The 21,069-nt window shown below is 50.0% G+C and overlaps 1 protein-coding gene across 6 annotated transcripts in view; it reads right to left on the reverse strand.

Annotated features, from left to right (window-relative positions):
• Window positions 1-21,069, reverse strand: part of Garnl3 (GTPase activating Rap/RanGAP domain like 3) — a 148,716-nt gene that overhangs the window by 31,011 nt on the left and 96,636 nt on the right. For 5 of the 6 annotated variants that reach the window (XM_012517003.2, XM_004641553.2, XM_023701679.1 and 2 more), the window contains 9 exons: window positions 18,802-18,877; window positions 17,922-18,020; window positions 15,374-15,477; window positions 9,248-9,356; window positions 6,960-7,005; window positions 6,029-6,135; window positions 2,729-2,844; window positions 2,278-2,382; window positions 441-515 (listed from right to left, as the gene is read on the reverse strand). In XM_012517003.2, coding sequence (XP_012372457.2) covers window positions 441-515; window positions 2,278-2,382; window positions 2,729-2,844; window positions 6,029-6,135; window positions 6,960-7,005; window positions 9,248-9,356; window positions 15,374-15,477; window positions 17,922-18,020; window positions 18,802-18,877 — 837 coding nt within the window. The remainder of the gene's footprint in view (window positions 1-440; window positions 516-2,277; window positions 2,383-2,728; window positions 2,845-6,028; window positions 6,136-6,959; window positions 7,006-9,247; window positions 9,357-15,373; window positions 15,478-17,921; window positions 18,021-18,801; window positions 18,878-21,069) is intronic. The other variant, XM_023701676.1, reaches the window with a different exon arrangement.

A 21,069-nucleotide genomic window follows, 5' to 3' on the forward strand; every position in this document is an offset into this window, starting at 1 on the left:
TAGTCAGAAACGCAGCCCGCTGGGCCCCTGGACCTCCTGGAACAGGAAGTGGGGCTGACTCAGTCACGCATCAGCCAGAGTGATCAGCACAGGAACTGCATGCAAGCTCCTGAGATGTCGCGTGGCCCCCACACACCGCGCCAGAACATGGATCTGGCCAGGACGTGCAGGTGACAAGTGTGCACACAAACCTGAGAAGCACTGAGGGAGGGGCCCGGCCGGCTGGCAGCTCTGCCCTGTTCCTGCAGGCAGAGGCCAGAGCATGCTGCAGAAACACGGAGGCTCTTGCTAAACGACCCGGGCTTGCCTCCGAGGCCTGTGCGGGAGCTGAGCCTTCTGTCCTCAAATTGCTCCCTATACTTTTTGCCCCCAAGAACCCAAATACCATCATTGAGGATAAAGGACATTCACACTTCAGCATTCAAGTCTCACCAACTCACCTCCTTCTTACAGATCCCCGAGGCCACCAAGCTTGATGGGGCATCCCCTCTCACGATGGACTTTAATTTCAGTGCCTTAAGGAACAGACATCTCTTTTAAGGTTTATTATCAGGCAGCAAAAGAACAGCAAAATAAAGATTGATTTGAAAACAAAACAAAACAAAACAAAACAAAACATAATGAAAACAGGATTCAAAGTAAAGTTTCAGGTTGCTCTGCTAAACGTAAGAAATAGAGATATGGTGATATCAGCCCAAGGGGCAGGGTCCTAGCCCAACCTACCCCAAATGCACTCTGTCACTTCAGTTAGCGCATATGTCAGTACTGTGAGTTCTTTTTGTGGCACTGAGCACGCAACCCAGGGCCTTACCAATGCTAGGCAAGTGAGTGCTCTATCACCGAGCTGTCCCCTGGCCCTCTTTTATGGTTTTTATTTTGTGATAGGGAAGTTGACAATTTTGCCAAATTGCCTGCTTGTTAACTTTCTGCCTCAGACTCCCAAGGAGCTGGGATTACACGTGTACAGTACAGTGATTTCTAAATTGTAAGCATTAAAAACTACTGACTCCCAGGTTCCTCCTCTAGCTTGGTGGCTCAGAGGAAATGCCAAATAGCTTTTTAAATGTTTATTTATGTATCTATGTATTTAGTACAGGGGCTACAGGGTCTCACTACACAGACTGGACTCATAGTGATCCTACTGTTTTCAGCCTCCCAAGTGCTGAGATTACAGGCACGCACCACCACACCCAGTCTCAATTGCCATCTCAGCGTGCCCTGGGGGCGGGGCTGGCATGGCAGGCCTGGGGGTCGAGCCCCTGGCCCCTGAGCCTGCTTGCAGGTGCTTTAATCTGCTGAGCTATTTGGCTGGCCCTTGCCTTAGCCCTCCTTATCACTCTACTTCTGAGTCAGAGTTATCTGTACTGCTGGCAGTCCTCCTTTGTCTCTCCTGTGATATGGGACATATATCAATATGGAACCCTTAGGAGCCAAGCCAAGGGAAAGTGACTTCTTCAAAGGTCTGAGGTAGAGAGACAAGTGGGAGTCTCACCCTGGTAAGAAGTAGAAACGCAGGTTTCCTGCAAGTGACACTGCCACTCAGAGCTTCCTCCTGCCAGGGAAGGGTTCAAGAAGAATTTCCAACACTACTTTTTTTTTTTTTTCTTTTTGTGGTACCAAGGATCAAACTCAGGACCTTGTGCTTGCCAGGCAGGCACTTATACCACTGAGCTATATCCCCAGCTGACAAGAAAGCTCCTATCTGAGAGGGCAGAAGGAGACATAAGCTGATTGCTTCAGGGATCTTTTTTTTAAAAATGTATTTAGTACAGGGTCTACAGGGTCTTACTGCTTAAGACCTGTAGTGATCCTCCTGTTTTTACCCTCCAAAGTGCTGGGATTACAGGTGCGGGTGCCACCACACCCACTCTCATTTGCCAGGGGCGGGGCCAGCACGGAATGGGGATGGAACCTGTCCCCTAGTGCTTGCTTAAGCAGGCGTGTTAGTTAAGGCGTATCTGCAAACTGGCTCCCCATCGTGCAGAGATCTCTTGGCAGGCAGGCAGGAGGGTGGTCTGTGGCCACTGCCAGGAGAAAGCTTAGAGCTGGGCCCTGGACCACTTGCAGACCCACTGCCACAGACTGTGTCCTCTCCCCGACACCCACAGGGAGTCACATCAGTCCACTAAATCTCACTCACAGTTTCCTGACAACTCAGAGAAATCTCAGCGCTCATCCCACGGCGGGCAAATGTAAAGTCTCTGCAATGGGTCGTCCAGGTGGGATGGGACTCAAAACCACAAGTCTGTTGGAACAGGTCACAGAACAAAACCCCACCTGCCCTATCCTGACAAACTCTGCCTGGCGAGCCTCCTCTTTCTTCCGTGCTGATTTAGGCGATTCAGGTAAGACATCACTAAACGACCGTCTATTGAGCATGTTCTAAAAGAGAAAAACAATCGACCGGTTGCACAACTGTTGTCAAGTTTTTTCCTTTAGCTTTTCTTCATGCATGACTTTCCATGAACAGAACCCCAAAAAGCTGCCTGACACATCTGCCTGCCCCTGGCCTGTACCTGCATTGCCACAGGCCCCAGCTTCAGGAAGACACGTTCCTGTGCATGGATGTTCAACACCCCTTCACCTGGGGGTGACCAGGAGGGAAAGTCAGGATGGCCACAGAGGTTGTGACAGCAAGGACCAAAGTGATGCTTTTGCTCTGAATAGGACTTCAGTGCCAGGACTCAGCTCGGACCCCATGGGAGGGAGAGACCGTGGACCCAGGTACCTTATGCAAATCTGGCATCAGATCCTGGTATAAAGATCGAATCAACATGTCCAGAGTACGCCGGCGCTTCTGGGCAAAGGTTGGGGTTTCCAAGGTGGCTTTTTCACCATTAATTACTAAAACAAATCAAGTTTAAAAGGGAGTTACAAACATCAGTAACCCAGTGAACATCACCCAGCTTCCTAATACTGGTATTTCCTGCGTTGGTCTGAGCTTCCTGGCACAGAAGAAAGCCAGAGAACGCTCCACATCTGTGTGGCTCGTGTCAGCTCCCCTTCCTAAGAGGACGGCAGACTGCCTGAGCAGAGACGGACCTGATACCTGGGCAGCTCTTTCGTCGCACACCTAGCCCTTGGCCCTCCCAGGATGCCATTGCAAGGTTAGGATATATTTGCTGCACTTAGTTGGAAAAAAATAACAATTGTCTCAGCAGGATCCTGTGGGCTTTAGCCTAAAGCCTGTTGCTTCTGGAGAGAGCTGGAGTTTTAACAGACAGTAGCCACTAAGAGAATCTAAAGTGAAATGCAGAGCTACACATTAGAGCGTATGACAAGCTGTGGAGTCAGGGGTTTGAGGGCAAGGCAGCGGTGGGACGGAGTCCGCCCTGCTGCTGGCTGTGGATTCCAAGGCGAGACAGTTTTAGCTTCTGGGAAGTTGGTTTTCTACTTCCGAACACAGGTGCAGCCCTACTTCCTCATGGGTGGTGACACTGAGGCCAGACGAGCACTATCCAAAACACACAGAGGCATACTGCGCCAAACACATCTAAGTGATTAGTTTTTTCCAAGCATGGGCTAGAAGAAAGTTAGTGTTTTTAGACTGAAAAATGGAACATTTAGGAAAAAGGCATTCTTTAGAGATAATCCATCTGCTAAGAAAAAGACTTCTATGCAAAAGACGTTTCCATGAGGACTGGGGAGATGGCTCAGCGGAATAAGCGCTTCCCTGGCAAGCGCAAAGGCCTGAGTTTAATCCCCGGTTCCGAAAAAAAAAAAAAAAAAAAGACATTTCCTGAGTAATTGTGTTTTTTTCTTTTTTCTTTTTCTTTTTGAAATGCTGGTGGTTGAATGTAGGCCTGCCACACAGCTAATCAGCCTCTCTTTTTATTTTTTACTTTGAGACAGGGTCTGGCTAAGTTGCTAAGTTGTCCCACTGTGCTCAAGCTTTGATCCTCCTGCCTCAGCCTCCCAGGCCGCTGCACTAAAGGCGTCCAGCTGGTGCCTACTATTTTCCTTAATTCTGTGACTAGAAACTTTTTCATTAGAGGATTTTTTTTTCCTCCTTAGTAGCATAGAAAAATCAACTCTAGACGATTCAGTTAAGCTGAGTAGGAGGAAAGGCCACTATTTCTGTTGAAATGCTTTCCTCCTCTCTGCAAGCTCATGCTCTGGTCCCAGGGGTTCTGCTGTCAGCCGACCAGCCTCCTGCTCTGCCTTCCCACTGCACCCCTGCCAGGCGCTCTCTTCGCCCTCGTGGCTCCCTCAGCTGCTCTTCCACCCTGCGCACCTTCCCATTACCCAGTGGACTCCCGCTTCCCTCCACCCCAGTCTCTGCGCGTGATGACCAGTCACTCTGAGTCTGGCTGGGCTCTGCTGGTGAGCTGCTTAACTCTCCCTGCCTGGGCCTGAGGGACTGCCACACTGGGCTGGTGTCCCAGGTTTCCAAGCCCTCTCTGCTGCCAGTGCCTGCACCTGTTCCTTGTTGCCGACTCTGTTTCTTGCTCTCTACCAGGTCCTCTGGACTTGAATCAGAAGGATCCCACAGACTCAGCCAGTTTCATAAAGGATGTCGGAGGTCTGGCTTGTTTTGAAAACTGCCCAGCTGGCAACCCCAGGCTCGTGTGCCTGAGGCAGCACCCTAGCTGAGCTCTGGACTCCTCCGCTCTGCTCACGGCGCTCACTCACTCCTTCCCTCCCCACCTTTCAGGCTCCTGAGTGTGGGACCCAGCATTTGAAATAAAGGGTATAGAATTGCAAAAGGAGAGACAAAGTCAATCTCTTCTGCAAGTGATTTGCAGCTTGTGCTGCTCCCAACATCAGGAGGGACCGCTGGTGCAGGTTAAGGTGCAGGAGGTGACATTCTGGGGACGTGTGGTGATACCTCAGTCAGGGGGCTCCTCACAGCCCCATTCCCTAGGGAAAGGGTGGGAAGCAAATGGAAACCTCTGCAAGGGGCCAAGGTGGCCATCAAGTACCTTGGCTTAGCCTGGACTTAAGTGGCATGTAACCCTTCAAGTGTCACATGTGAGGGTGCACAGACACTGGGGCCTTGTCTGGTTGTTAGGGAGGATGCACCTGCAGGGCCATGAAGGACAGATGAGGGAGAAAAGAAGGCAACGGTGGGACAGCACTAGCCTGTGTTGCCCCAGCCAACAGGCCGGGCTTTGGCCAGTGCTATAGAATAATTAAGACAAGAAGAGGAGGAGCAGGTGTCTGTGAAGAATTCTGGAACGTCCCGGACAAAGTGCCACCTTCAGGCCAGGTGATTAAGACAGACTCAGAGGGGAGGGCAGGAGGTTTTCCAAATGCTCTGAAACCACATGGTAACAGTGACAGAATTAGGCAGCCTGTGTGTGGGTGGGAGGCGATGGGAGGCAGCCAGCAAAGTAGCTGCAGGACCCAGCGTGCCTGTTAGAAGACTGAAAGCAGCTTCTTCACAGAGGCATGGATTGAGTGACTGCCAGGACCTCAGGGCTGGCTGGTGGGGGCTCTAGAGCTTCCAGTGGATGACACCCAGAGGCCTGCTTCTGATCACCAATGAGGGCAGTCCATCCCTAGGCCTTCACACAGAAGAACTAAGGGCACTCTGGGCAGGCTGAGGCAGGGCTCTGAGCTCTGAAGGAGGGAGGCTCCTGAGGCCTGGGGCTAGGGGGCTCCCATTCACAGTTTGGTTCAAACATACAGCCCTGCCCCCCAACTCTCACCATCCCTAAGTCTGTATCATAGCCACTCTTTCCCCACCTCATTCCTTTCTGACGAAGACCCAGGTACACCCATGTGCCGAGACTCAGGATGGCTGCATCAGAATCTGGGGCAGAGAGGTCAGTTTGAAGGCCCATCACTTGGAGAAGGTAAGGATAAAAAAGCAAGGCGGGAGGGAAGGATGAGGCAGGGGTGAATGTGGACCTGGGAGCAAACCTGCATGCCACCATCAGAAAACGGAGTATGTGTTGGAGGGAGAATTGACAGAACACAGAAGGCCTTGACAATGACCTTTTCTCTTGCTGCACCCCAGGAGAATATGAAGAAATGTGTTCTGACAGGGAACAAGTCACAGAAACATTTTGAAGAGGAGACTTACATTTCACTAGCAAAAAGTCCCTGAATTCCTGGTGGTCTGTAAACACCGGTGGGGATGGCAAGGGTGGGCCAAAGAGTGGTACGCTTTCTTCCGAAAATATTTTCAGCCTATGTAGAGAGCATTCCAGAATTAGTTGGCTTTTGTTTAAAGGTCATTGATATTTTGCCTGTCAATCTGAAGAGTGGCCTATGTGATGTGTTAGGAATATGAATCTCACAGCAGGACCCTAGGCCGCCATCTTGGCCTCCTTTCCAGCTTAGCCAGTGTACTTCTAGGGTGGAGGCTGAGTCCTCCTGAGTCCTTTGTGGTCTACTCACTGGTTTATGGGCCAGGCCACCAGGAGGAACAACAACAACCCACACCACCTGCCCACCACACTTGGGATTTACACCTTGGCACTGCTGCGATTCTTCCCGGTGGGCGGCGTTGCCTTCATTCTACACAAAGCCTGAGGCTCTGAGGAGCTAAACACTTCTGCAAGGCCTCAATCAATATCAGTAAGCGACAGGGCCAGGATTCAAACCCAAAATCCTTTTGGTAAAAGGTCAACGTCTTTTCATGACATCTTTGGGCTTCTAGACAGATTACATTTTTCTTTTTTGCAGTACCGGGGGTTAACTTGGGACCTGGCAAGAACCCCAGAAAAGACAGCTACGATCAAACATATCAGACTTGCCTCACATAAAGTACAAAAACAAAAAACCAAAAAACCCCCAAAAACAAAACCCCAAAACCAAACTAACCCTGACCCTTGCATCTGCTGTATCAAGCAAATCTTTCCTGAAGAGAGGTGGCTCTGGAGAACATTTGCTAAAGTGAAAGCGCTTGTAGAAATTCAAGAAGTGTGTCCATCAAGAGGCTCACACAATCAGTGCCAAATTAACAGCGAAACTGGAGGATTAGAAAAGAGTAAGAAAAGGTTGTCACCTACCTGTAGTTGTCATTTTGTTGGTCATATCTCACTAAGGCAAAGATATCTACGGCAACAGTCAAGGAAATTAGTCAACAACCTCACGCTCACAATCGACAGCTTGTGCTTCAAAAATCGCATGCAGAATTATTTTGACTGCTAGGTAGGACACCTATTGCTCGCCTTCGTTAGACAGACAGGCCAGGAGGGTGTGTGCGAGGGTGCTGTGACTAGGGCTAGTGTCTGCGGGAGCGTCTGCTGGTAAATCTCCGAAGCTGTCAGAAAAGCAACATGAAGGCAGACACTAAACAACTAAGCTGCCAACAGAGCAAAAAGAGCAACTCCTTGCCTGGAAACCCAAACAAGATCCCACCATGAAATTAGTCACATATTTCATCTCACACATTTTGAGAAGGAAAGCAAATTTAAATGTTGCCACTATACACCTTCTCTCTCACTCCTTCTGGCTTTGATAGACAAAACAAAACAGAACAAGCCAATGTGGCTGGTGGTGGCTTCTAAGCAAAGTCTACTCCTCTTGGGCTACAGCCTGCCAAGACCAGAATAGCGCGATCGCTGCGGTGAGGCTTGGGGTAGAGTGAGTGCCTAGCATGTGTGAGGGGAGCCCTGCCCCTCCCAGCACCACACACACACACACACACACACACACACACACACACACACGGAAATTATACAGTGAATCATCTCTCAACAAATGTCTTAAAAAGATTTAAAAAAAAAAAAAAAGCATTGCACCATCCCCAGCGGCCATCCTCTTCCTGCTCTTCCCTGTCCCCACCACCTCCCACGCCCAGCTGGTCTTCCAGGGTTGTGAGGCCCTCTGTCCCCAGCGTTCCCACTCCTCGGCTCAGCGGAATGAATCTCCATGGATAACCATCCTCCCCTCCGTTTCCCGAAACAGATGTGCCAACCATATGTAAATTGTTCAAGTAAGGGAAACCCAGGAAGAGAACGGCTTTCCTCTCCTGTGCTGCACTCGGAGAATTTAGGCTTTCTGTTCTGTAAGAACTGCGCTACAAGCAGGAGCAAATATTGCCAGTCTTCAATGAGGCAAGCCGGGAGATGGTGCTCCGTGCACAGGCTGGGAAGGAAGAAAATCAAAATCCAGGTGGAGGCGTGCGCCTGTTTCCCTTCCTAGTCTCATGAAGACATTTGGCGGTCTTCACTTCCAAGTACTTACTAATGTGCTATGTTGTGAGGCTCTAAGGACGAAGTCGAGCGTAGAGAGCAAGCTATTTCCAGATGTGTGAACCACAGGGCTCTTCTCTTGGCAGCTTTACTGGGTCTCTGGGGAATATGAGTAACTAACTGATTTGGAAGATGCCTGTTGCAGAAAACCTGCTAAGCTATCACCTTTGGCTACTACCTCTCGGTCATGACTGTGACCCACAGTAAGAGGGGCACGAGTGGCTACCAAATTTGCTGGCTTAATAAACTGAACAGGGATTAGGTGAAGCAAATAAAAATCTCCTAGTTTAGCAATTTTCAGACTTCAAGAGGTGGTTATGCAGAAGCTATTATCAGGGCTTAGGTTCAACCAGAACAAATTATTTGGGCTTTTTATATTTTAATTAAAAAATCATTATTGGGCTGGAGAGATATCTCAGTGGCATAAACACCTGCCTGGCTAGCGCAAGGTCCGGAGTTTGTTCCCCGGAACTTCATGCAGTGCTGGCACCGAAACTGGGTGTGATGGCGCGCGCCTGTAATCCCAGTGCTAGGGAGGCTGAGACAGGAGGATCGCTGTGAGTCCAAGCTACATAGTGAGATCCTGTATCAAAAACAAAAAAAAGGTTGAGATAGGGTCTTGCTGTGTAGTCCCGGATGGCCTTGAACTCACGGCAACTCTTATGTCTCCGCCTCCTGAGTGCTGGGATTACAGGCATATGTACCACCACACCCAACTTGACTTTTTAGCATAACTTAGAAATTTTTATAACTAAAGCAGATTTCTTTGGGGATTCATTTGCTGCTTGCCATTCCTTTAGTTTACTTATCACTGACAGATGGCAGAAGTTCCCCTCAGTGCACAGACCGCAGGATACTTCGGAAGTCAAGAATTGTCTGAGAATTAATCTATTCACTACTCTAATGGGTGGAGGGAGGCAGAGAGCAACATGCCCTAACTAGGGAATTATTATTAATTATTAGGAATTAGCACAAATTCAAAGGCAGCCAGTTTCAGGCTCCAGCAGCGCACGGTGGCCAGGTGGAGCGTGTGGGTCGTGAGTCATCTGAAGTCAACAAGGCCTCTGAGCTGGAGCCCTGCGGAGGCCCAGGCAGGATACGTGTAAAATGTGAGCGGATCATGGAAGGCTTGAAGGCAGGAGAAGATTCCTCTCCTTCCTGGAACACGATGGTGACGATATCGTTTCCAATGTGGCGCTTCCTTTCCACCTGTGATGAGCATAAATGACATCACTGAGATCACTCAAACACATTGTTAAAGGACACAACACAGCATTACCAACCACAAGGACCTTCCGACGGCTTTGGCTTCACCAGCCCAGTCTCCGCGGCTCTCCCAGTCCTCTCCCAACCTGAACTTGTCTTTCCCCCTGACTCCGAGCCTCTCCCTCCCTCACACTGGATCATGAGTTAATCACAACCTCTAGAAGCCCACCCCCTGACGGCATGAGGCTTTGGGGGGACACCTAGACGCAAACCATAACAGCAAGGTAAGCTGGGTAAGCAGGGCCCCGTTGCTTACTTCTTGCTACATAACAAACCACTCCAGAACTTGCCAGCTGAGTTCACTTAGCTCATAGTCTTCCACGGTTCTGTGGCTGACTGGTCCCAGCCAGCAGCTTCTTCTGGTCTCCATCAGTTGCAGTCACCTGGCTGCTGAGCAGGACAGGGACACCTGTCCTGTCCCAGCTCCATCAGTGTTAGGGCCTCCCAGTGACCTCTGCCTTGACCTCCCAATGGCCTCCTCCCCCGCCTCTGCAGCACAGGGGCTGACTTCTGACATGGGGCTCAAGCCTTCCAAAAGCACATGTCCAGGGGCCGGTGAGGTGACTCAGTGGAATAAGCGCTTCCCTGGCAAGTGCAAGGACCTGAGTTCAATCCCCGGTTCCACCAAAAAAAAAGCACATATCCTGAGAGAGAGGTGACAGAAGCTGCCAGTCCTTTTAAAGGCTGGGCTGGGCGCTGTTCTAGGGTGAGCTTTGCTACAGCTGTTCACTGCCGCAGTATTCAGCCAGCAGGACTATTCAAGGCGATAGCACTTGAACACCGCCTTCCAGTGAGGGGTGTGGCTGTGAGTAGCCATCATTAGTCTGCCTTATTTTGGAGCTAAGGACAGCAGGGATCCAGTGGAGTGCCGCAGTCATTGTGTGACCAGACAGGCAGAGGTCTAGATGGGGTTGGCTGGCCAGCCCTGCCTGCTTGTTCACACTGCCCGTGGCTGCTTTTGCACTCTAGGAGCCCCCTGCTGCAAAAAGACCACATGGTTTGCAAGCCTGGAAATAGTCTCCATCTGCCCGTTCCAGAAAAACGTGTTGACCACAGATCTAGATCATTCAGGGGGCTTTGGGCTTCCAGCTGAGGGGGTAAGGAGTCCTGGAGGAGGATGGTGGTGATAGGTGCCCCATGATGTGAATGGACTCACTGCTACTGAATTGGAGGCGTCCCATGAGTTAAGCTGGAGGCTTTTATATTATGCATTTTTTATTTTATTTTTTGTATTTTAGGGAAGGGTCTACAGGGTGTTCAGGGTCTTACTACTAGATCGGACTCATAGTGATTCTCCTGTGTACAGCCTCACAAGTGTTGGGATTACAGGCACGCACCACCACCCCTAGTCTCAATCACTATCTCAGTGCACCCGGGGGCGGGGCCTGCATGGCAGTCCCAGGGATTGAACCCCCGGCCCCTGTGCCTGCTTACAGGCACTTTAATCTGCTGAGCTATTTGGCTGGCCTTTGTTATGCATTTTTTAAAGCCACAATAAAAATAACTGGCAAATGGATAAATAATACATAGCTTGTATCCACACAATGGGAAACTGTTCAGTAAGTAGAAGGAATGAAGCAGCATCATGTGGATCAACTCTGAAAATATGCTGATCACAAGAAGCTAGTTAGAAAATGCCATATATTATATGATTTGATTTATACAAAATGTCCAGAACAGGGCAACCACCCATACAGAGAGAAAGCAGAGGCAGGGTGACCAAGGCAGACTGGGCAGGAAGAGGGAAGGTGAGGGAAGGTGAGGTCAGGTCAGGGAAGGGAAGGGACAGATTGTTTATCTTTGCTATAATGACACTGTTCTGAAATTGACTGTGACAGCTAGAAAATCTTGTGAAAATACTAAAACCTCTTGCTCATTTAAGAGCATGATTATATGCTAGGTGACTATATTTCTGAGAGGTTCTGGCCTCAGTATGAATTGCTGAATCATGACGGTGGCCATCTAATATGGCTGATGCCCTTAAAACAAAAGCCCATCTTCCCAAGGCCACCTCCCCTTCTGCGACTCAGTCCGGGGTACAATTGCCTCTCACCCTTCCCGCGCCTCAGGGAAGACCCTAACCAGCTCCCCCAGGTCTATCTAAACATCCCCTTCGAACTCCGCCCCTGACAGAAGGTCATAAAAGCCTCAGCCTCCCTTTGTTCCAGTCAGAGAAGCCCTCATCTTCCCCACATTCTCTCCCTGTCCTCCAAGATAATAAAGCCACTTGCCCTTTTTCCTTCTGCCTGTTTTTCCGCTGCACTGGGTGCCTAAAAAGACCTATCAATTTCAGTATTCTTTTACTTGGTACAGAGTCTTGCTCCACAGCTCAGACTCCTGGTGAGCCTCCTGTCTCAGCCTTCCCAGGACTGGGATTACAGGCGTGTAGCACCATGCCTGGGGTTCCTGGGCCAACACAGCATGCAGTACCAGAGATTGAACCCGGGTCTTTGCATTTGCCAGGCAAGCGGTCAGGCTGCTGAGCTATCTCTCCAGCCCCTATTCTTTTACATGCTAAACAAATATTACTGGGTTCCTACTCTATGCCAGGAACAACGACAAAAGCCCTGCCCTCACTTAGACTCTGGCAGGGGTGGGGCCCAAAGCACATACAGGAAGCAGAACCAGGGACCACATCTGCTTAGTGCTCAAAGGGAGTAACTGCCCCAGGGAAGGACTGCAGCCTGTGGGCCTTGGATGGTGGCTTGGTGCTGAGTTTACACAAGGGTGCTGGGGAGGTGTGGGGTGGTGGGCCAGGGCCTGTGGAGGTGTAGTGGAAGAGTTCCCAGCAGTGAGAAAGGCAACTCAAAGGCCCAGGAATAGAGTCTGGGGACAGAGGGACGGAGGCGAGGGACACAGTAGGCGAGAAGGGCAGCAGCAGGGTGTCAAAGAAGGGAGGCAGATTGAACAAGGCTAGGTTAGGACACTGGTCTGCACCAGCACCATGGAGGTCGAGAAGGGAAGCAGTGGGACCGGACTGCATGTGAAAGGCTCACTCTGCTGCTGGGTTGGGAAGCTGATGGTCAGGGGACAAAGGAATAGCTTGGGGGCCCTGGAAAGCAACTGCATACATAATCCATCTGAGAGGTGTCAGCCAATCAGGGAAGTGTGACACGTGATCTGACTTTAGACATATTTTGAAGGCACAGCCAGATTTCCTGACAGACTGAATACAGGGTAAGCCAGAGAGAAGAGCTGTGAAGGATTCCACTACTCCTGCTTGGGAACACGAGGAGCGGAAAGGACCTCAGTGAAGGTGGAAGCCTGGTGCTCTGTCCTGGCTGTCGAGGGTGGGGGCACCTATCCAGGGAGGGGTCTGCAGTGTGGGAAGGAGGTCACACCACGTGGCACTGGCATGTTGAAAGTGAGTAAAGTCATGAGGCTGGCAGAGATCCAGAAGGGGGGAGAATGTGCAAGGACAGGGGAAGCCAGGAGTGCGGCAGTGTGCACAGTGTGTTCATCTGGCTCTGGGAAGCCCGGCCTGTGCCTTCATCTGGGACAAAGTGCTGCGTGGGTGTCTGGAGTGTGTGGCACTGGCCCTGGGGGTATCAGGAAGCAGATGAGGGCCCAAAGAGGCTGACAGTGACACCCCTCCTTTGGTTCCTTTGGTCTCCTTGGAAAGACAGGGACTGAGGAAGTTACAGTCACATCACAACCTATAAAACCAGAAGCTCGCACAAAATTGGGAAAGCCTGCTTGCTTAAATCATTCCTGGGGTGCCGTCAGGACTGTTCCACTAGTGCTCCAGAAGTGAGCGGGTCAAAAAGCCAAGAAAACTGTAGGACTCAGGCTGGCCTCTAACTTTTTGCCAGTAACCTTAGGCCCCCCAAAAACCAGGACTGAGGCGGAGGTCCTTCCCCAGCTGACCTCGGGGTTAAGCACTTAAGTTCACCAGCATTCTGCATCTCGTTGTTTCTTTTCTCACCTGCATTATTGTCCTGGTAACGGACGGAAGTTTTATAACTTCGAGTTTCTGTGACCTACTGATGCTGGACCAGGGGAACCCATGCTAGCCCAGGTACTGAGCATGGCAGGGCCATCTGGGAGTAGCTCAGTGCCCGGGACTGCTGTTGCTGCCCCTTGCTGTGCTGACCGCTTCCCTAAACAGATAAGGTCATTAACGAACCCTTCAAAGAGAGACTTCTGAATAGGACAGAGGCTGAACTGGTGTGTTTGTCCCTCTTGTCCCTCTGGCTAATTCCCCATATGCCATGGGGCATGGGCAATTTTGATAAATGTATGGTACTGAAAAGGCTGGCACTGGGTTTGTAATATATTTCAATGGAAGTTTTTTTTTTTTTTTTTTTTTTTTGTGGCTGGCTCAGCCTGCCCTGGGGTTGGGGTTGGAGTGGCATATGGGTCCAGGGGATTGAACCATGGTCCCATGCGCTTGCCTAAGCATACACTTTAGACCACTGAGCTATCTTGCCAGCCCCTGTTGGAAGGTTTTTGATGTTATCACTAAATATAAGTCAACTAAATTCACAATGACCAGGAAGACCGATGTGGCCCCTCTTTTCCACTAGATCGCAGGAGCCTATGAACTTGACCCACTAGGAGGTGAGTCTGGCAGTGTAACACCTGCACTCCCACCCATGGGAGGATGCCTGCCCACTGTGCAGGGCTCTCCGCCACTTCCAGGCCTCCTGGGCCTATGCACTTCCTGCTCAGCCTGTCCTTCACTGTTCTCCTTCCAAACCAGACCAGACTTGAGGCCTCCACGGCCTCCCAGCTCAGTGCAGCCCTCACAGCACCAGGTGGCACCGGCTCTTCCTGCCCCCTGCAGCATCTCCACATCCCACCATGGCAACCGCATATCCTGACCCATGAAGCTGCTTGCTTTGGGTCTGTCTTGTTGGAATAGGAATTGCACATCCTCAGCCCTAACACACACTCTCTAGGTTCCTATTTCCCACAAATATTTGCTAAACTGTCCATTCACGTGAGTGACATTTATTCATAAAGATGTTGTCCATGTGTAAAAAGTGGTAAGAAACTCATAAAAAATCTAAACAGAAATTCCAAAATCCCTCAAAAGCCAGCAGCATGTAAATGCCACCAAGTGGGAAGATTTTCCTCTGTGAAGAGCCAGGCTCCAGAAGGGGCTGGGGCACCCCAGGGAGCTTTCCAGAGTGGCGCAGCCCACACAGACACTTGGTGTCCACCGGCTGCGCTGACCTGAACAACAACGCGCACCAGCCACCGCACAGGAGCCACTTATGTTACAACCTGGAGAGGCTCATTCTAGACAGAAGGCGCAATGAAAGAAGTCACTGAGAGAAGACACCAAATGTACGTCTTGAGCTATGGCCGAGCATGGCCTGGCGGCCCAGTGCTGGAAGCTTGGTTCCTAGTGTGGTGCTGGCAAGAGCTGGGGCCTGGTGGGAGGTGAAGAAGTCTTTAGGGGGTGGTTAACGCTTTTCTCCTGGGAGTCCACTGTTGTTCTGAGGGTCCTGCAAGAGCAGACTGTTACGGAGCGCGATGTGCATGATGCTCCTGCAGTCTCACTTGCACCGTCTTGCTGTGTGGTTTCATCTGTACCAGCTATTGTGAGACCACCTACATTAAGGCCCTCAGCAGAGCTGATACCAGCACCAGGCTCTTGAGCCCATACAACTGTTAACTGAGCAAGCCTTTTCTTTATAAAGTACCCAGCCTCAGGCATTTTGCTACAGCAATATAACATGCACTAATACAAGTCTACAGCCCCCTCATACACATGCTCATGCACCCATATGCACATTATTGCCTTAACCCTTCATTTCCTTAAGGTGACAGCATTCGTGAAAATGGAGCGTCCTAGGACTTGTTGACAGTTGACGTATGCAGACTATAGCAACTGTCTCTACATTGGTAGCTATAATCCAGCTCATACGCTAACGCACAGAGCTTCAGTTCTATGAGATCGTCACGACGTTCTCTCTACATCTGGTTTCTATTCTCCGGGAGCCTGCACCTACCTGCTGCTTGTTCTCTTTGGAATATGGCAACATGGTGGAAACGTGAAACATGATCTCATGCCCTTGGTACACAGTGTAGACCGAGTGTATCCCTGTGGTGTCATCTGTAAGATACAAGTGGCATTTAGTGCACAGAGAGAACTGAGATCGTATGCACACAGACGTCACTTTCAGATGAGGGACATGCAGTACGCAGCACATTCTCAAAGATCTTTCTGGATTATCCACCAGAGAAGAGAAGCAACAGAAGATCGCCCAAGTGTCACTGCTCTACTTCCTGCATGGCTCCTCCTGTTCTACGTGGACAACAGATCTTTCTAGACTTGCTCTCTGTCAGGTTCATGTCTGGCCTCAAAAGAGAGATCTGACAGCTGGACTAAGAAGAGTGTGCTCTAACTCCTTGATTCCCAGTTGCTGGGTGTGCACAGGATGAAGGCAATGCAAGATGACACAGCCGTCCCAGGAGCTGAAGGACGGGATGCTTCTGGTGGGACTGTGCAGGAGGCGAAAGCACGGGCTCTGGAGGGCGTCTGGCAGCCCTGGACCCAAGTTCTCATCAGCTGCGTTACTTTTCTTTCTCAAAGTTTAAGGGCTCTTTTATTGTATTATCTTAAGTTATTACTTAAAAAGAAAGTTACTTTTGGCAAGTCACCTCACCGTTTTTCTGGGTCTCAGTTTCTTAGCTTCAAAGTGGAGATGAAAGTAGCATCTGCCCCCAGGGATGTTAGCAAGCCTGCCAGGTGCACTTTGGTGGGTGGCAGCCAGGATCCCACCTGTGAGGCTGGGGGTGGCCGCCGGTGATGATCTGGCAGGTGCCTGGGTCCCCCCCATGCACTCAGACACTGAGGGAAGCCGGGCCAAGCCCTCCATCCCCATGCTGGTCAGGGAAGCCACTTCCGGTATAGTTCTCACACACAGCTTCCAACTCAGAATCTAAGAAATGGGGCCAGGGAGATGACTCAGTAGAATAAGTGCTTGCCTGGCAAGTGCAAGGGTCTGAGTTCAATCCCCAGTTCCGCAAAAAAAAAAAAAAAAAAAAAAAAAAAAAAAAAAAAAAAAAAAAAAAAGCAGAATCTAAGAAACGATGCCAGTGTGTGCTGGGGGAGAGGCTCCTGGCAAGGGCAGCTGGGTGCTGGAGCTTGCTGCACTTGGGCCAAAGGAGCCTCACACCTTTGCCCGACCAATCAAACAAAAGAATAAGAGTAGAAACACAGGAAGCAATCCCCAATCTGTTTCTTTTGTTTTTGTTTGGTACTGGAAACTGAATTCACAGCCTGGTGCCGGCCAGGCAGGCAGGGGCTGTGCTGTCGAGTGACATCTCCGGCGCACGATCCCCACTCTGAACCTGTGATCTCATCTGTCTCTGCCTTGCAGGTCCCAACACCCAGATGCTTTCCTCAAATGTTCTCCAATTCACTGCTGGTGCCACCACCCGCCAGCTGCGCCAGGCCCAGAGTGGGGGACTGTGCTGAGCCCCTTCTCCTCTTCAGCCCCATTCTCCATGAGCACAGGTCCTGTGTCCTCTGCCCTGGAGAGGGCCCGCCCTGCCGGCACACCCAGCCACAGAGCCCCGCCCCTCCTGTCTGGGGCAGCTGTGCCTGCCTGGTTCTTCTTCCCTTTCCCTCCATGCCACTCTCCATGCAGCTGCAGCCCCACGCACCAACTACGTAATGACTCCTGACCCCAGTACACAGTGACACCAGTACGACCAGAAATCCCCACAGCATCACCCCTGCTCCCATCTCCAGTCCATACGGCAACCTCCCTGCAACCTCTGCTCTCCAGCTGCAAAGGTCTTTCCTGGGCCCTTCTTGTCTCAGGGACTTCACAGATATTCCCTCCGCGTGGCATTCTCTTCTCTCACTCACGCTGCTCCCACTCATCACTCTCTCCCTCTTGTCTGGAACATCATCGCCTTCCCTAGTCCCCCAGATATGGCACAATGCCCCATGGTGCTCTGCTCTTCCCAGCTCCTGCAAGCATCCTGTGGTAAACCATTTGATAACTATCTGTTTAATATCTATGTTGCCCAGTGGGCACCAGGCTGCTAGAGGCAGGGACCGTGCTGGTTTATCCACATCCCCAGAGCCAAGCACAGTCCTGGGACACAGATGTACTCAACAGTTAGCACAACCAGGTGCTGCTGGAAGACAGAGACAGTTGCTGAGAATGGTGCAGTCGTTAGGCCACTGTGCTGTGTGAATGTCAGAGTGTTCTGATACAGTCTGGCTATGTTGTCACAAGAAAACACAATTTCTGGGCCTATGTGGTGGGTGTGGAAATGTCATCAGGCAGCACCTGACTGTGCTTATGGGAGACCATGAGTCCTGCCACCTCCGAGGGCTCCGAGGGCCCCCGTGTCCAAAGACCCATGCAAAGTGAGCTCACTTCTGCTCAGAAGCTGAGCAGACTGTGGCGCTCAGCTTCCCTGCAGTCGGCTCTGGTCCATCTCCACCCACACCCCACCCTGAGTACAAATTCAAGTGCAGGTCAGGCTGGCTAATGCATTCTACCAATAGTAACAGAACAAATCAGGAGACAATCTTACTTTTGGTGTCCAGACCGCCGCGGTAGCCTGTCCAGCCCTTTAGAGTGATTGTGTCACCCAGGAGATTTAAAAATTTTTGAAAAGTTTCACTTCCAATTTCTGTGGAAGACGAAAAGTATGAAGAAACTGAGTATCAGTAAGTCCTTGTTTCCTAACAATGCACCGAAAGCTTGCCCTTGGAAAGCAGACTCCGGATGTCTGCAGTAGGTAACAGCACAAAGTAACCTTTCCTTCTTGGGGCCATAAGGCAGCCCACAGTTCCCAGGAATCCAAGGAAAGGAAAATTCCAACTTTACCACCATTAGACAAGGGACACAGGCACTTAGTATGGGGGAGAAAAAGTGACTACTGCCTCCATTAACTGTAAATAGGTACATAATATGAAAAACAGTGACGAGGAGGACACTACCTTATGATTCTTCAAACCATAATAATCACAGGAACAATTTTCCACTAATTTTGAGACCTAAAGAAGCAAATTCTCCATATTTATGTGCTTTTTCACGTAGGCTGTATCTCTAGTACCCTGAGCAGGGACTGTTAGAAATTAGTGATCAGTGTTATTTGCCACATAAATGAAAACGAAATGCCCGATAAAATTTGCCCTGAAGTTTTGTGAAAGTATCTCCTTGGATTAAAATTCCAATTCACCAGATGAGTTCAGTCCTGGCAGGTGGTCTTGTAGCAGTCCAGGCTGGCCTTGAATTCATGATGCAACTCAGGCTGGCCGTGAACTTGTGGTGATGCGCCTGCCTCAGCCTTCTGAGTGCTCGAATGACAGGCGTGTGCCCCTATGCCTGGCAAATTACTTCAATTCTGAATTCAAATTACAAGGCAGCATGATGTTTCTGTCAGCAGAAAGGAGGAAGCACCCACTCACCGTTGCTGAACATTTCGTCATCAGTGAGCTGTCCATCTTTGGCAAAAACAACCCCGAATTTGAAATTCACAGAGCCCTTTCAATAGACAACAAAAGACAGTTTTATCATCCAAAGTTAATTTTACCATCAAAGCCAACAGTTATGAGATAGGACTACTGCAGTCACCAGGATGGGTGCTTGGGGGACTCCAGTGTTAATCAACATCAGTGGCCATTTCTTTATTATTTATTTTGAGGGGAGGTCTCTAATAGTCCAAGCCGGCTTCCAATTTGCAGTCCTCCCACCTCAGCCTCCCAAGTAGCTTGGATTACAAGTACGAGCCACCATGAGCAGCTCGTTCCTTTGTGGTTTTCATGGCTTATAGATAAGAAGATAAGCTTTTTTGTGTCTCTTCATCTGTAATCTCATTACTAACGGCATCTGCAGGATGTCAGGTCCATTCTGGGGCAACACAGTGTGACAGGCACATGGCCACAGCAAGCACGGGGCGATGCATCTTCTAATCCACCGCCAACAAGTCCAATCCCCAGTCAGCAAAGGACAGCTAATTGGGATTCAAAGCTGAACCTAACAATCTTAGGCTGATGTCTTGTGGACTCTTTTAGAAATAGAAATGGAAATTGCAGGCAACTTATACTAAATGCTCATTTTCCCCAATTCCTAAACATATTTAATCTGAATAAGTCACAAAGCAGATGTGGAAAAATTGAAAAAGAAAAAAAGTAAGCCAAGAAAGCAGTAGTTGGTACAAGTGTGCAGTCTGCCATCCTCAACTTTAATGCCAGATTAATACAACCTGTTCCTGGTCCTGAGGTCCTGATTGGGGAGGTGGGGAAGAGAAACGGGCCAGGGTCAGCGAGTGAAACCGGGGTCTCCACTGCATGCTGAATGTTTTTAATGTTTTGTTCTTTAAGATGGGGAGTGGGCTTTTACATTTTCATGTACTATTTCCTTCCTTTCTCTCTCTCTCTCTCTCTCTCTCTCTCTCTCTCTCTCTCTCTCTCTTTCTTTCTATGCTGGAAGTATTTCACAGTAAAAAGAAATCCATTTGGAAGAAAATCAACCTCTATGCGGTTGCTTGAGTCACTCCCAGTAGGTGGGGCTTCTTGGTGAGCAGTGGGGTGGGTCAGGCCAGGGACAGAGTGCTCAGGGCCTGTGCCACTGCACCAGTGGAGGGAGGTCACAGCAGAAGGCCAGGGTTCAGGAAAACTGGACCTGGGAAAATTAAGAATCTGAAAATCCCAGAATCTGTGCTTCTAAATATTTACAAGATCGACACCCAGCCATGAGCAACAGCAGACTTCTCCAGAGGTGGGAAAGGGAGGGCGCTCACAGCTGACTCTCCCAGAACATGCCCCAGTGCGCGGGACAGCTGCTGCTCCCCACAATGCAGACCTCAGCGCAAATGGCAATTTCCAGAGAGGCCTTTCCTAATGGCCCTGGTATAAAGCCAGTGCTCAGCCTTCAGCAGGCTACTCGAAGCACTTTCTAGAACTTTCAGGTCTTCTGAATCTAAACCCCTGAAGGAGGAGTTACATGTTTTACTTCCTGTAGAATCCACAGAGCTGACTGGGTACCAGGAACCTTGCTGATAATTGAGTATTCACGGTATAAGTGATGGAGTATACAATAAATGACAACAGAAATGACACCGACCAGAAACCACTTTTCTCTTGTGGTCTCTGCGTGACCACTTCTTCCTCACATATCAGTTTTTGATTTCTTAGAATTTTGTCAGGAACTTGTACCCACTGCTTTCAATAGTTTGTCACTTTTTTTCTGCATTTAAAAAGTGATGACAGCAATTTCCAGTCTTCTGGATACTGGAACCACCTCTCCCATTCTTGGGAGTCTATTTAAAAGCACTCACAAGCAATCTGGGATCTAAATGATGGCCTTCTTGGAGTAACCCTGCAGGGCCTGAACAGGTGCTACCCCATGCTGACCAGGCCTCAGGCTCCCCTGGAGGGCTCCTTAGAGACAGCTGGGTCGGTCTCTGGAGTTTCCCCAATGGGCAAGTTTATATTGGGACTGTGTCTGTGTTTGATAGGTTCCCAGGGACCTCGCTTTGAGAACCACCACACCAGAGGACAAACGAGGCCTAAGATCAGGTCCAGCTGACCTAACTGTTACCAAGTCCAGGACAAAAGCACCAGGTCCACTCATCAGAGCTGTGAGTGATGAATGAATAGCACATTATGACCATAGCCCACAGAACCCACATTTTCATTTACTGACGGGACTGGGAGGCTGGGGAAGACGAGATT

This window comes from Octodon degus, unplaced genomic scaffold, assembly GCF_000260255.1.
Source record: "Octodon degus isolate 3935 unplaced genomic scaffold, OctDeg1.0 scaffold00138, whole genome shotgun sequence".
Taxonomy (NCBI): domain Eukaryota; kingdom Metazoa; phylum Chordata; class Mammalia; order Rodentia; family Octodontidae; genus Octodon; species Octodon degus.